The following is a 17,122-nucleotide window of genomic DNA, read 5'->3' as shown; positions in this document are numbered from 1 at the left end:
TGCAATACTTCTGAGTGAGACTTAGCTTGCCAAGCGCTCTCAGAAGACATAATTTGCGACTGGATGTCAGGCAACAATCCACGCACAAATCTGTTCACAAATAGTCATTTTCCAGACTCTGTGCTTAAATCTTGTCCACTAAAATCTGATAACACTTGTTCGAACCGATTAAAGAATTCGGTGGCACCCTCAGACGGGTTAATTTGGAGCCAACACTCTGCAAAGCGAACCCGAACTTTGTGAAACGCTGGCACCAAATCTTAAATAAGTGCTCATTGACCTTATACTCCTTACTATCGAGGAACTAGCTCACTGACTACAAAACTTGAATGAGGATATAGAAGGACTCAAAACCTCATTAAGTAAGGGCTATACTGCGGATCAACTCGAGCAGATTTTAGTAGAGACGAATCAGAAATTGGCAAGCTTTAAACAGGAACTTGAGGTTAAGAAAATCAGAAAATTTAGATGAGACACTCAGGATTATAAGCTTGACATTGTCTTCAGTTGGCAGGCATATGATGGTCATTCCCAGAACAAACCCAATTTCAGTAATCCTCAGAAATCAGGACAATCCCCAGCAGAGAATCATCCTCTGATGCCTCAAGTACAGAGCTTGAAGTTATCCCAGGCCAGAGCCGAAAGACCACACCCGGACCTGAAGTTGATGAACCAGTAGTCACCCCCCGCCTTTTTTAGAAAAAGGCCAATCCGAAGAGGAAAAAAGAAAAAATCCACAGCGAAAAAAGACAGTGAAGAAACACTGATTATTAACATCTCATCATACCAGCTCTCTAAAATGGAACTACATGTCTTGAAAAAAACTCTATAGTTTGTTCCAAATAACAACAGTACTCTTCTTCGTGAAAAAATCGATTTTTTTTAAACTGATGAGAAAGGTGAAACTGAAGGTGCTCTTTGACTCATTGGAGGAGACTCTACATCCCAAGAACCCCACAGATTTTTAGAACTCAACCTCAAGAGTACTTGTAACCCACCAGTACAGACCACATCCTATCAACCTTTGAGAAGACCGTACTACAGGACTTTAAGAGGATCCAGTTTAAAACTAGTACACAAGGTAATTTCACGGTGAGAGAACGCCAGACATTAAAAAATCTTCTGGACAATCAGGATGTCATCTTCAAACCGGCTGACAAGGGGGGTGCCCTGGTACTTATGAATAAACAAGATTATATCGATGAAATCGACCGCCAACTGAATGACCCAGAGACGTACATGGAAGTGACCATGGATCCTACCGACGCAGTACGATCACTCATTAAGGGAGTGTTGGATGAAAGCAGAAGAAAATGACGTCATCTCGGAGACAACATGACTCTTCCTTGAAAATAAACACCCTTTGATGCCTGTCATGTATATATTTCCCAAAATACATAAGAGACTCCTCAACTCTCCAGGACGCCCTATCATAGCGGCTACAGGAAGCCTCCTAGAACCATTGGCCCAGTACCTGGATAAGATTCTACAACCTTTAGTCCAGAAAACCACAACATATGTGAAGGATACCATGCATTTTTTACACAAACTGAAAAATGTGAAATTTGTCAAAGGAAGAGATGTGATGTTCACTATGGACGTTACATCACTTTATACTAACATCGTACATAAGGCGGGCCTAGAAGCAATCGAATGGCTGTTTCTACAATCCGACCAATGCCAAGGAGATAGACTCTTTGTTTTAACTCTACTAAAATTGGTATTGATGAACAATTTCTTTAAATTCCAAGATCGGTTTTTCCTTCAAATATCAGGCACTAGCAGCACCCTGCTATGCCAATGCCTACATGTTTTATCTCGAACATGAAAACATCCTCACTTCTCCTAGGTGGATGATACACCTCTCACTGTCCGTCCGATACATTGACGATATCTTTGGCATTTGGTCTGGGCCAGAAGACGAACCTCACAACTTCTATGGAATGATGAATTCGATGCATCCCCGGATTAAATTTACCACTGAGACAAGGAACACCACCATCCATTTCTTGGATGTTGAGGTATATGTTACCAACACCTCTCTAGAGACCAAGATTTACACAAAAAGAACAGACAGAAACACCTTGTTGCTCGCTACAAGCTTCCACCCCAAGAGAACTGTTGATAGCGTGCCATTTAGTCAATTCCTTCGCTACAGAAGGATCATTTCAGAGAACATCGAGTACGAACGTCAATCATCATTACTTGAGTCTAAATTCATGTCAAGAGGCTATGATCAGTCCAAAATCACCGAAGTTGCAGAGAGAGTGAGAGGCACAGATAGAGAGACATTGTTGACACTGAAGCCCCCCAAAGTAGGAGAACCGCTGGTCTACGTTACCACCGACTCTATGCAGAGCATGAAGATCCGGAGAATAATCAAAAAGAATTGGGCAATGCTAGGAATGGACCCACAACTACAGCAACTCTTTCAAGAATTACCTACTTTCGCTTATAGGAATAGTAGGTCACTGCACAAGAGTTTGGTTAAAGCAGAAATACCATCCGTCGGGACTGAGAATCTGTTCAAGGGAACCATCCCATGCTATAACTGCCAACACTGCAGCAATATCATAAAAGGCAACAGTATACCACACCCTCACTCTGGTAAATCTATCTTATTTAAACATTCTTGTACATGTGATGCTCAAAATGTAATTTATGCTTTGAGATGCCCTTGTGGCTTGTACTATGTTGGTTTGACCACCGGAAAGGTGGTCTGAACATAAATCTAACATACGTCCCAAGAGCCTAAGGTCTCCAGTTGCTTTACACTTTGTCGAAGCACGTCACACCATCGCACAACTGAAATGTGTCATCCTGGAGCAAGTCACAATGGGGAACAGGGGCGGGGATGTTCAGCGGAAACTACTACAGCGAGAAATCCTATGGATTGAACTTTTGGACTCACTTAGCCCTCGTGGTATGAATACTGAATTCAACCTCATGTGCTTTGTGTAACACATAGATATCTGACTTGCTGTTCAAATAAACTTGACCCTTAACTATCAGTACTTGTTGGGTCCTCCCACACTCCTCCACAGGTGTTTTTGTCCATCACAATGTACCTTGCCTGCAAGCACTCTCGTTTATGTTATCCATGAGGAATCAATGCCATACGTTCGGTTTGCACTTGTTTGGGATAATGTTTCCCTTCGACATTCCTCCATGAGTGTTATTCCCATCAGTACGAACTTTGTTTGCTAACATTCATGTCTAGTTTTCTTTTGAGGATTCAATGCCATATTATCCACTGTCTTTGTACTTCAATTGTCTCTTGTGATGCGTTGATGATCTATTCCTGTATTATACTTGCTTAGGACAGTGTCTTTAGCTCCTTTACTGTATTCATTTATGGTCTGAACCGCTTCTCCCTGGGTATGACATCATGAGTACCATGCCACTTATGGGGCAGTTTTAGCCACTCACTCCAACTTACTTTCTACCACTCAGGTAGACCGCTGAGCCCGCAGTCTGTCACTTTTACACCATTTCTACTCGTGATCCCGCCCTGGCATCCATGGTAGAGGGTTTTCCACATTGACTCATGTATACTCGTAGCTTGTCCCCGAGGGCCGACACGCAGGATCTCCCTACACCAATGGGAGTGCCTGCACATTTATCCCTACACAGGCTTAGGATATCCTTACCTGTACCTCTTATTCGATGGACTTCACAGTTCACTTTTACCCTCCAGCGCCATGGGGGCACCCCGCAGTTCTCCCTGAGCTGCGGTTGTGCCCCCATGCGCGCCCCTTTCCCTCAACCATTACCGTATGCGCGATGGGGTGCACCCAGCAGTCCTCTTGGGGCCGCACCCATGACCCCATTAATGCGTTCCCATTCTACTCATCGATAGCTTTCTGAGCATTTGGAGAAGCGGAATTTTCAGTTTGTCGTGCGGTGTTGCCGTGACAACTGAATTCCCACACCAAGATGGACGTCGTCCTGGCGAACCGCGCGCATGCGCGTGGTTGCCAGGATGACGCATAACGCCAGAACTCAGTCGAGCTGCGCGTTGTTCGGCGGCCAGACTGTGCAGAAGCTCACGGAGCTTGAGGTAAGAGTCCAACTACGTGCTTGCCGCGCTCCACCACACGTCTGCCTTCCTGATGTGCCCTATTTTATACATGAATCTGACTAGAAGGATTGAGTAATCACACCGGGATCGTCCCGTTCACGCGGGTCTGACTCTGTTCGTTTGCGCTTTCACGAACGTCCTTGAGGCGCATTCATTGCCCTCACAGCAATACCGATTTTGGCTCTTTAACCCCACTGACCATGGCGCGGCTCTACCGTGCCAATGACAGTCATTTACATTTACTGCCTTACATTCCCATATCTACCTTTGGTCCTTTCTCCCTTAGGATGGAGTTCACTCTCAACATTTAGGTCCTCCTTGGTCCAATTCCTTCTGGCTGCACCCCACCGTTGCCCCGTGCTTTTGGTCTGTGACCCAGAAGAGGGGGCCACTGATTGGATGCCTCGCTTATATTTCATCAAGGTTAGTGTACTCACTCCTCTTTATACCACTAACACTTTTTTATAAACGAAGATCATACACTGAATAGTCTTTTTTCCATTACCCCACAGGGTCCATGTTATGAATATTACTGTGCAATTTGGAACAGTGAAAGTCTATACCCTGAAGATGGTTGTATGAACCGAAACGCGTTGGTTACCTTTTTGTCATCAAACAAGAAGGGACTTTTTGCTGGAAACTAATGTTGATTAGTGCTATCGATTATAGCTTTATGAAGTGACTCACTTTCAGAAACCTGTAACTGTTACACACAATGCCAGTTGTTATAAGGCATTTTCCATAGTCAAAAAAGGTTCTGTGTATTACATGAAAATATATGTTCTCTATGAGTGAATAGAGGACGCTGTGTAAATGTGTAAATTTGACTCTATCACTTCTAATAACCTGTTGGACTTGAAAGATTAAAATCCAAGGGTTACCTCTACAATCTAGGCTGTGATTTATTTTGCTTATACACTGCTCACTAATGTTTTTAAAAATCATGTTTTTTGATAATGGAAATTTTGATTAACCATTTTGTACTAAGTATGAGGAGATAACTAGGTACCTCTGTACCCAAAAAATTTGCCTATAGGGCCTAAATTCTGTTAAGAAATATTTATTCTTGTATGGGGATCCTTTTCCTTTGGGAGTGCATTTGGGCTAGTTGTGTTGCAATACACATCTTTGGTTCTGCGCCCTCGGACTTCCCTTGGACACAAGCAGTACGTTTGTCCCAAATAATCCTTCTTTCAGGAATTATGGCTTTTAGTTTTGCGACTATTCTATCAGGCAAAGTCAGTATTACCTGTGGCGGTCTCTCGCCAGCTGGCATTTCTCTATCTAATCGAACTAAATTTAGCCATGTGTCGCCTAACCCTGCTGCATCGTCTACAGTCCTAATTTGTTTCCACAAATCAATAGGTAGGAGCACGGGAAATAACAAATCAATATCGCTCAAGGTAAATACTGATGACTGCAAGACAAATTCTATCTCTTTATTGAACCCCGTCGGGGTTATGCATTCATCCTGCAAGTATTCTACCATTACCTGTATCACTTTCCTCTGCATTTCTGGCGTATACTGACTATATGTGTCATATACTTCTACAGGAGTTATCGAGATGTCTGAAATCCACCTAATCGCATCCTTTGTGCAAATTCGCGTTTCCTCATTTATCGACTTACGACAAGGAAGGAACCGGTTCTGTACAAACATAGCGTCCAAACTATCACCATCAATTTCTTCATTCCGTAACCTTTCCAACTCCCTTCTAAACTCGAAAACCCTCTCGATGTGCTCATGTACTTTCTCTGCAGTATCTCTTGAATATGCTAAAACATTCAGATCCCTCAACCCTTGTGGGAGATCTATATCATCTAGTCTGTTCCACATTACACTTAAATGAATTCCCAACCCTTCAATAAAAACGTTTTTCTCAGGAAAACTTGCTAGATTAGAGAGTGTGGCAAAAACATCAGCTTGTTCACCCTTCTCCATGCACTGTCTATCCCATGCAGTCAAATCGCGCTTTCTCTCTTTAGATACAGTTTTACGAGTTACAATCTTTGATTCCCCTCCTTTATCAACTACAAGTGGTACGGAACCACTTGGAAGAGAAAGAGTAGACAAATCTTGTACATTTGGTAACGAATGTGCTATCACTGGTGCAGAAGGCAAATCTACCAGACCTGTAACAGCAGGCAAAGGCAGAGGAGCAGGTGGAGGAACAGCGATAAGAGGAGGAACAACAGCCGGAGGAAGAGGAACATTAAGAGGAACGATAGGAGGAGCAGGAACAACTACGGGAGGAGGAATACCAGCAGGAAGAGGAAAAACACAGGAATAGGAACATACAGAGGTGGCGCAGTGGCATCAGGCCTTCGTTCATTTAGAAATATGTCAATCAACTCATCAGATACATCAAAGTCTTTAGACGGATACATTTTCTGAATACCCAGTGAAAAAGCCCTATCCATATTCCTAACTGACTCAGACTGTTTAGTTTGATTGTACAACAACGCTTTTTCGGGGTTGGACATATGACGGCGCACATGTTTTTCCTTACTTCTAAGTTGCTGCATAGCTTCTTTCTTCCAATTCTGTAATACATCAAATGCTGCAGGTCTAGCCTTTTTCTTTAATAATATAGACTCTAAATATTCCATACAAGGGATTTCAAAACTACCATTGATTGGCCACTGAAGTTCGGAAGCATGTCTAGTTTGTCTGTGCCAAATATCATTAAACACTATACTACCAATGCCGTGCTTACAGTACATAGTACATGCCGGAGACCCATCCATTGGCGCTGATCGGCCAAATTCCAAAGATTGTCTTTTACTGCGGATTAACGCCCTGAAGCAGGCAGACAATTTGCCAGGCATATCAGATTACTGGTGTTACCTGGTCAATAATTGTACTCGCGAGTGCAATGCCCCATAACAAATTATCAGGATACTTAAGAATCGGGTCACGACTCACCTGATCAAAGAACTAAGGAGGTCCAATCGGATTTCAAAGAGCTACAAAGGACCCACGTGGTTGGTGATTTTGGCAAATCTGCCCGCCTCGATATATGGACCCTCATCAAGATGCCTTCTCGGACCGCGGGTTCACCATCCAGGGATCGGGTCATGCAGTACTGTTGAGGTATCGCTTCTCATCCAAGAAAAGGACCCCCTTTTTCACCGTCCAATCCCGGTCCGATAGCCGCATCAACCTTCAACAAGATGGCATCAATCTTGAGGGTCCCTATTTGGGCGCCATCTGTAAAAGCAAGAGGAAATATCGAGGCTGAGTACCACAAAAGGAAATACACCAAACACAGGCTTATAAAGATTCACAGATCCATATTACTACTGTGCAGTTTACAAAGAACAAAACAGATCTGACAAATCTGGCCCTCAGTACATCACAGCGAATACCAGCCCTTCAGTGTGAGAAGTGAGAGGTACTGGACATCTAGACATTCGTACATTTATACAGTTTCAATAATAATGTCCAGCCCCCCTGCAAGTTAACAATCCATGGTCTAGAGTTTGTGCCAAGTTCACTTATGGCTTATACAACAATATGCACACGGATTATATTCGGTTTACATACAAACAAGTTACAATGGCAACAGTGTATTCCAGATTTAGCAGTAAGCTTTAGCACATGTCCCTCACAATGCAGTTCAGCCAGTGTCCACGTTCGATATTTGCTTTACATTGTTTCGATGTATGTCCGTGGATCAGGCTTATTGGCGCATACAATCCTTAGACCACAAGTCAGGCATGGCACAAGGCCTTTTTACCCAGTCTAAACATTCGGCCCGCGGACAGCCTAAACATTAACTAAGGTACAAGGGTCAGGTTACAAGTTGGAAACACAGTCCACCATTTTAGAACACAGAGTTACATTTGAACAGAAATCAAAATGGCGGATGATCCGAAAATGGCGGCAGAGTCGATCTAAAATCGGAACTTTGCAACGCGGTTTTCTTCGCAGAGCGACTGGGCTTAGGCCAATATATATTAGAAAGGAGGTGCAATATGATTTCCCGTTTAACACTTTCCTGAATGTAATCAAAGAAATGTCATTGTAGGCCAGTGCCACTCGATGAGAACCAATACCAGGCGGTCTTGCTTCACTCCCACCCACCAGCAGAACCTTACCACAGGGGATTCATTGTGTGTAGTGAGATGAAATCTCACTACTAGAAAGTGATGGTAGGCAGTGGTAGAAGCGTACCGAACAAAGTCGTGGCACTGGGGTCTCTGCAGGAGAGAGGGTAGGCGGAAGCCTAGTTCAACATATGATAAGGTGTTGCGGCGGGGGCGTTGCAAGTTACTAGTAACTAAGGCTCCTATACTTAACACTTGCACAGGGACATGAATGGACAAATCTTCTGTAAAGAATGGTGAATATGGTCATAAAAAGTAGAGGAATGGTAAACAGATACAATTAAAAGTAGTGGAACAGCACTCCCGATAGCTCCCGCTCACTTCGATCACTGATGGTTGGTAAGCGGTCCCTGGAGGAACGAATGTTGCCTCTGGAAACCCAGAGTAACTTTGGAGAAAGACACTCTTAGAGAATAGGGGGCGGGGGGGTTGTTTAATGTTTCCTAATAAATACACAGAAGTTTGACCCCCCCCCTTTTTTCTTTCCCTAGAATGTAAATGCAATGGGCACGCCGACACATGTCACTTCAACATCGACGTTTGGCTGGCGTCGGGCAATCGCAGCGGCGGAGTTTGCGACGACTGCCAACACCACACCGAAGGGCCCCACTGCCAGCGGTGCAAGGCCGGCTTCCACCGAGACCTTCGAAGGCCCTTCTCCGCCCCCGACGCTTGCAAGCGTAAGTAAAGGCCCAGCGCCCTATTCATCTTCCAAGCATATGTTTGTGTGGGAGCACGATTGCTCCGAGGATATTCTGAGTGCCAAGATTCTTGGGGAAAATGTCAGAAAAATTATGTAATCCCACACTTAAAAATGTTGCATACTGAAGCACTAGTTGGGGGGTTGGGGAAGGGGGGATTTAGAGGTGGGAGATAGGACTAATTCTGAGAAGGGTGATGGTTGCTAATACATCTTTAATTGTAAATAGTTGCACTGTTTATTTGGTTTGTTTGCAAGATTGCTTAATTCTGAATTGTTCTGTATTTGTAAACTGTAAATGAAGGTTAAAAAAAATACACTTACATGTTGCTAAATACACGAGGCCTTTGCAAAATAGCAGCGTGTTGAAGAGGACCCCTTCATGCATGGGAATATTGAGGTATTACTATTAACGCCATGTGTGCCTGTGTTTTTAAAAAAAAGCTTTAAATTGAATTTTGTTTTTAAAAAAATCAAAAATGTGTAAACACGTGAATTCCACAAAATAGTAGAACAGAAAATAGAGTAAGAGTTAAACAATGTTGGGACCTGTTCATCTCAGCACGAGTTCCTAACATATTATTATTTTCTTAATTTGTATAGCGCAGGCACTGCCATTTTACCGCTTCAGCGCGCAGCCGCGTAGGAGTGACGCGCATCGTCGATCACTGGGGTGCGCTGAGACGGGTCCCATTTATCAAGCGTTTGGATTGGCTGCCGCCAAATATGTCATGTTATTTCAGGTGTGCGAAGACAGCCAGGTGTTCTGTTTCTCCCTGTTGCCTTTAAGCTCCGTCAGTGTATTTATTTGAGTTGCTCTGTTTTGTAAAATGGTATTGACAGAAGCCTTGCTTTCTCTGCCAGTTGTTTTCCCGCCAGCCCCAGTCTTTTGGGGAGGGGCTGGGGGGCGGCCTGCGGATCTCTTCAGGGCTGGTTTGTCGCGACACTGTGGTTAGTTTGGTTTCTGTGGTTCAGAACTTTCCTGGGGCTGTTTCTCTGTCTGAGCCTTTGGAGTTAAGCAGCATGTTTCTGCCCACCACAAAAATGCACTTTTTCATAATGCACTCATCCGCGCAGAGTTGCATAATGCGGTTCCAGGTGATAGTTTATTTTTATTAAAAAAATACCTTAATTATGACTTCGAAATTTCTACTTTCTGAATGTTTTCGTTGTTCTACTGCATGCATTGCTTTTGAAACCATTTCGATTCGCAACGCTTTTTGATTTCTCTACCCTCTATTTTTTGGTAGTTGGCGGGGCAGTTTGGTGTTGAGCCTTTATTTTTTTGCTTCCTGCTGGAGGGAGGACCCCCCACTTGAGCCCTACAACTTTCCCTGTGTACTTTCAAAATTAATCTTGATTTACTGAAGGAAAATGTTTTTAAGAAAGACATATTTTTCAAGCAAGCTTTTACCTTTGTGTTTGATTTATTTATTTATTTATTTATGTTGGTATTTATATAGCGCACCTAACCCAAAGGTATCTGCGTGCCTAACCAAAACCTAACCCAAAGGTATCAAACCCGAAGGCATCTGAATTCAAGATTTAATAGGAGTCATTGAGAGACTTTATTATATGTTTAATTAGCAATTAATTTAGCGTGGATCGAGCCAGAAGGGAAGCTCGATACCGCCTAGAAAAACAGTGCACATGATCTAAGAATCGCATCGGTACAAGACATTGAGACAAAAGTGGAAGGACATCAAAGAATGTAGGTATAGGCCGGGGTAGTCTAACTCCAGGCCTCAAGGCCCGGAACCCAGACGGGTTTTCAGGATACCCCTATTTCATATTCATGAGATCAATTTGCATACAATGATTCTAAATGTAGTCGACAAAGCTCTATAGACTGGTCTGGAATCAGGCCAACGGTTGCAGGTAGATTATTCCGGATCCATGGAGAAAATCAGGAGATGACTTGTGCATCTAAGATTTAGGTTCCGTGAATTTCAGCTCAGACTTGATTTATATGTGATGAGAGCTTTCACTTTCCGCTAAGGAGATTGGCCACGTTTGATGGCTTCTAAGATTTGGTAGCAGGCTTTGATGGCGACGGCGACATCAGGTGACACCACTGCAGATTGGTCGAACGTGTAGTGATGGGGTCCGACCATGTGTTCCTTGCGGTGGGAGAAGCTGCTTGACTACTGGCTGTCTTTGACCAGTGTCCCAGTGGATTTCAGAAGGTCTAGTAGACCCTTTCCTCTGGCGGTGAGTCCTAAGAGTAGAGACTGCACAACTTTCCTGAGCAACACAGAGCTTGTTTGTCTTCAGTGCGGGTATTTGATGAGAGGAGGATTCTATGCTCTTTCTGATGTGGTGTTGAAAATAGAGATGGGCGTACAGGATGAAACATAGGAACTTGGCTTGCGAGATATGTTATTGACAGTGGCGTCACTAGGGGTGGTCTGGGGGGCTGGGCCCCCCTGTGAAACCCTGTGCCCCCTCTAGGGCCCCCACCTAAGACAAGCAGTGACACTGTTATCCCCCTACTTTTGTCTGTGCCCCCCCTACTTTTGTCTTTGGCCCCCTCTGTGCCCCTCCTAAATTTGATTCCTGGCGACGCCACTGGTTATGGACACCCAGGTTTGACTTTCCAAATAGGATGCCGAAGCAGAATGGACGAGAAACTCGGTTTTCATGGGGATTAGGTTGAGGAAGGTGGGGGCATGCAATTTTCCAACGAGTCCAGAAGAGTTTTCAAAGTAGAGCTGTCAGCTAGGGATATAACTCTCGGATACACGTATGTTGTCTGTAAACTGTATGTTAATAGCTGGAATGATTGCTTTTCAAAATTCTAGCTCTAAAAGTTCGTTTTTTTAAAAGTAAAAACGGTGGGGGACACCTTGTAACGCTGGGGCCCTCCACATTGGAGAGTAAGAGAAGTGGGTGTGGGCGTGTTGATTGTCACTGATTGGCTCTCCCACTTCCTAGAACCTCATCAGGCACGGTACCTAGTCCTGCAGAGAGGTCTGGGAGGACCAAGCAATAGACAAGTCCAATGTCCAAGTCTCGCAGAGCGTCATCCAGATCTCAAAGGGTGTCAATCTAGTCCTGCTCTTCCTGGCACCATCTGTGTGAACATGAGGGATCGAGGAACCTCATCGGGCACTGTACCTAGTCCTGCAGAGAGGTCTCAGAGGAGCAAGCAATAGACAAGTCCATTGCCCAAGACTCGCAGAGCATCCTCCAGATCTCAAAGGGTTTCAGTCTAGTCCTGCTCTTCCTGGCACCATCTGCGTGAACACGATGGATCGAGGAACCTCATCGGGCACTGTGCCTAGTCCTGCAGAGAGGTCTCGGAGGAGCAAGCAATAGACAAGTCCATTGCCCAAGACTTGTAGAGCATCTTCCAGAACTCGAAGGGTTGCAATCTAGACCGGCTCTGCCTGGCACCATCTGCGTGAACACGATGGATCTAGGAACCTCATAGGGCACTGTACCTAGTCCTGCAGAGTGGTCTCGGACGAGCAAACAATAGACAAGTCCATTGTCCCAGACTCGTAGAGCATCATCCAGATCTCGAAGGGTCGCAATCTAGACCTGCTCTGCCTGGCACGGTCTGCGTGAACACGATGGATCGAGGAACCTCATAGGGCACTGTACCTAGTCCTGCAGAGAGGTCTCAGAGGAGCAAGCAATAGACAAGTCCATTGTCCAAGACTCGTAGAGCATCATCCAGATCTCGAAGGGTCGCAATCTAGAACTGTTCCTGGCACTGTCTGCGTGAACACGATGGGTATCGAGGAACCTCATTGGGCACTGCTGCAGAGAGGTCTGGGAGGAGCAAGCAATAGACCAGTCCATTGTCCAAGACTCGTAGAGCATCTTCCAGAACTCGAGGGTTGCAATCTATGTGCTGCACCACCATCTGAGAATGGATTGGTTTTGTTTAGAAGGCGCTGTTCCACAATTGGGGCAGAGAGCTAGACGGTAACACCCTTGGCCATGCACTTTGCAAGCAACAAGACCTTTGAAACATGCGTGAAATGGAAGAGCTCTTGGGTGGGGAGTGGAGTGATTTGGCCAGATTTTGAAGTCATTGCAAAAATTCTATGGGATGAGCGTGCTCTGAAGAATTTCAGTAGAGCGGGTGCGAATACTGTTGCAGACCCCGCTAGTCGAGATGATGTCATAAGTGAATACGGACGACTTGATGGAGAGGAGATGCAACAGAAATCCTATGATATTCGGAACCACAAAGGTAGAGCAGGCTAGTATCCCTCCAGCCATTCTATATCTCTCCAAGTGGAATAACTGGATAGAGGGACGATTGCATGCTAGTATCTTTGTAGATGTTCCTCATATGATATGATATGATAGGTTATTTACAACGCGCTTAAAACCCAGAGGTTTCTAAGCGCAGAGCCGGGGATCGAACCTGTGTTGCTCCGTGTCGTCTTGCTTCCAAGACGAGCATGTTGCCGCTGAGCTATCCTCTCGAGACAGGGAATCGTGACTGAGTGGTGTGCTGAGAGGTAGGGTGGGAGGATAACAAAGTGTTTCATTGTGAAGGGCAGTGTTATAGGTCGTTAGTTGGCACTCCTGCTTGGCAATAGTAGATACCCACTTTTTCAGTTGTAGATCACAGGTTTGTTGGAATGTCTTTGGGATTTAAGAGACTTTAGCACAGTTTTAAGGGTTGGATTTCTTCTTGAAGGACTTTGCTGTTCTATTGATGAGGCGATGAGTGGCAATCAATCAATCTGTAGACCAGGGTAAGATTTCTTTGGTTTGTTAGGTTGATATTGATATTGATATTGATATTTTATTTCTATTGCGCTCGTACACAAGAGTTTCAGAGCGCGGCAAGGGAGGGGAACGGGGAGAACAAAACAACGATCCTACTAGGCCCAGCGACATTGAGAACGCGCAAGTGCATGGGAGAGGGGGAGGGGAAAAGTGCATGGAAGGGGGGAGAAGTGGAAAGTGCGGAGCAAAGGAGAAACAGATAAATAATAATAAATAAATAATAAAGGCAACAAAAAGTGGTAGTGCAGCCAGCAAGTGACAAGTGCTGTATTTAAGGCATGAGGTTCCCATTCAATAGGGGCGGCTCACTCATAATGGCCAGCACCTTGTTATTGAACAGGAACATTTATGTTGGTGCAGAGTCTTGTCTATTCTTCAGCTTTCTGTTGAGGACTTTAGTTTACTCAAGCTGGTCCGATCTCGTGAAGGGAAGGGGATGGTGGAGAGTGGGAAGATATGATCTGACAAGTCCAGTTGGATGCTATCGTTGCTGTCCAGACAAGTGGTCGACTGTAAATTGGTCGAGAACCAAATGGTCGAATTTTTTTTTAAATTTATATATGTATTTTTTTGGTTTTCGTTTAGGGAAAAAAAGGGGGTTGGGGGGATCCCCCCCAAAAAAAGGGGTGAAAATAAAAAATATAAAAAATCGACCATTTGGCTTTCGACCAAATTGGTTCGACCATTTGTCCAGTCGACCAAATTTTTTCGACCAAATGTCTGGCAACCGCTATCGTTGTCTTTCCAGATTGTTTGTAAGATATGGCCAGAAGCGTGTTTGCTGGTTGGTGCTTAGGGATGATAGATTGCTGTGTTCGGTCACACGCAAAGCGGGTATTTGTTGTTGTTGTCGTCCTTGAGGTATTCAGTGGATTGAATTTGTGTTAAGGTCACCAGGAAGAATATCAGAAAAGAGGTGCAGTGCCATGGCTGTGATGGGCACTTTTGGGCTTTGTTGCCTTGAGCAGTAATGATATGTCCACCTAAAGATATGTTGAGTATCATTAAGATATCATTAAGAGCATAGGTTTGTGGATTGAAGCAATCCCTCTTCCGTTGACGTTGGCTCTCTAGTTGGTAATTCGGGATGAGGATTTGAGGCTGGAGCAGAAGGCGGAAACAATGTTATTATGAAAATGCAATCTAAGGAGCTTGGGATAAGGAGAAGCAATTTCGCTCCACGGGTATCGGCTTACGAGAATTCAGAACCCTCTCATTTACAAGAGGAGATTCTGATGGGCTTGGCGCGAGCGAGTGCGGTAGGATCTAAATAGGGCTATGTGGGTGAATACCATGCTTGACTTAGAAGTCATTAGGCAATTGTGAATCTGTATTTTGGTATATAGTGTATTTATTTATTTATTGATATACAGAAGGAACAGTGCTCTTTTGATCACAAAAGAACATACAGTAGATATGAAATCAGATTTGACAGGAAGCAGTGAGCTTCTTACAATGGGGTGAGTTTGAGGGACTTTCTGACTGGGTTGTGGAGGGAAGTAAATGGAACAGCCACCGGGGACAATACTTAAGTGGACATACATAGATTTTGGACAACCAACATAGGACATTTTTAAGTGCAGTTAGCGGATACGGCCACCTCTGCTCGGGATGTGACTATGATGGGTGAAGTACTAGAGTGGAGGCAGAGGAAGTGAGGAACAGAGGCAGGTTAGAGGCGAGGGAAACATGTTAGCTAACAGGCAGATGAGAGGTACGTTAAGAGGGTAACTCAGAGGCAAGGAGGTAGGCTTTAAATTTGGTTTTGAAAAAATCTGTGTGGACTGTTATTTAAGCAATGTACTAGGTATATAGGAGCCTGTAACTTAATAACAAGGCAAACTGCCAATGGTGTCACAGAAAGGGAAAGAGCAATGTTGTGGTTAACGATACCAGAACTGGGGCAAGTGTGCGTTGGCACTATTGTAAAATCGATTAAAAGCTGCCTCTACAGGCCACATGCTCAGTTGCCTTCAGGATTGTAAAGAGGCGGGATATCAGAGAGATTAGTTCTTTGGATCAAACGTTGTGTGGTGGTGTGCCATGTGAATGGTGCACTCTTTGTCTCCCAAATATTGAGATGGTGGTTACAGTGTTAGATGTGCACAGAGACTAGAAATTACAGGTTAGGTTACAGGTTGCGCATTACACATTTGACAAGGGACTACACACAGCACAAGTGACACATGATCATGGTAACGTAACTGGGTTCCTTACATGAGAGGGGAGAGAGATGTGGGTTAACGGAAGTTTAATTTAGAAAACAGAAACACAAGTGAATGCATTCCTGTGAACTGAGGCCATGGGTGGCTATGCAGTATCCACGCCACGCGAGGGCACAGGGACATGGGCAGATGATTTGGTTTTGCTAGCCCCCCCCACCATCTACTATTTAATCCACGGCTCAGCAACCTTTGCCTCCACTGATGTTTTGGACTCCAACTCCCAACAGCCCTAGCCAGTTTAGTCAATGGTAAGGGATCACGATAGTCACAGTTCAAACCATCTGGAATGTGACGGGATGCAGACCCCCTGATTTAGCCAAATGTGTCTGTAATTATTTAATTTTTGTGACGCATGAAATGTGCAGAGTCCCGTAGCTCTATTATTGTGCACGAAATGCAATTGAAATGATGGAATTACCTTTTAAGTTTTGTGTTAAAAAATTTGCAATATGTATTTGTTTAAAAATACCAACAGTCGTTAAAATCAAATCAATTAATTGGAATACATAAGTAATAGCATAGAGTAATAACAGTACTATTAAACATTAATAAAGGAACAAATCCGTGTTTGAATAAATCAAGATTTCCTGAAGAAAGGAAAAGTAAGTCTTTCTACTATGTCTATTCATAAGGTCGGAACTTTTCTTTTTAAAGAAACAAAATGTTGCACTGCCAAGTGTGGTGAAGGGGCACCTAAATCTCATTGAGAGTTCATGATGGGATTCTTAAGACTTATTTGACCCAGTAATATGCACAAGTTGTCTAATGTTGACTGGTCAACCCAGGAATATTTGGCTATTCCTTTTGGGGCGCAATCCATTCAGAGACAAATCAACAGAAAAAAAGGACCCCACACGAGTGCTGCATACTAAGGAGTCATTCAGACGCATGGATACACAGCATATACTTCCCAAGATGTCTGAAGCTATTTTGTCACATAGAATCGTGAATTATTCATTCTAGCGGGCAGGATAGGTTCCGTGGAATCACGTGTTTGCATAAGATGGCATTTTACTGGCCCTTTGCTTACTGAGCCAAGGTAGGAAGTGGATTCGTCATTTCACCTGAAGAGATCTCACCAGAAATGCAAACACAATGAATGGATCATACCAAGTTCTTTTACAAGGAGAAAGGTTTTAATGTACAGTAATGTACAGTTCACACCAGCACAACTCTTGATATAATAGCTTCATTTTAATTTCTTGTAATTAAAAAAAAAAGGTAATTTCCTTTCACTGATGTAAAATGTGGGAT

At 44.0% G+C, this 17,122-nt stretch overlaps 1 protein-coding gene across 1 annotated transcript in view; it reads left to right on the top strand.

The window, feature by feature from the left end:
- NTN4 (netrin 4) overlaps positions 1 to 17,122 on the top strand; it is a 626,566-nt gene that overhangs the window by 427,801 nt on the left and 181,643 nt on the right. Inside the window, exon 5 of the mRNA XM_069629824.1 lies at positions 8,683 to 8,871. Within this exon, the coding sequence (XP_069485925.1) occupies positions 8,683 to 8,871 (189 nt within the window). The remainder of the gene's footprint in view (positions 1 to 8,682; positions 8,872 to 17,122) is intronic.

The sequence above is a fragment of the Ambystoma mexicanum genome, chromosome 12, assembly GCF_040938575.1.
Source record: "Ambystoma mexicanum isolate Mex_15411 chromosome 12, UKY_AmexF1_1, whole genome shotgun sequence".
Lineage (NCBI taxonomy): Eukaryota > Metazoa > Chordata > Amphibia > Caudata > Ambystomatidae > Ambystoma > Ambystoma mexicanum.
Note: the sequence above shows the minus strand (reverse complement) of the source record. Positions and strands in the feature narration are given on the sequence as shown.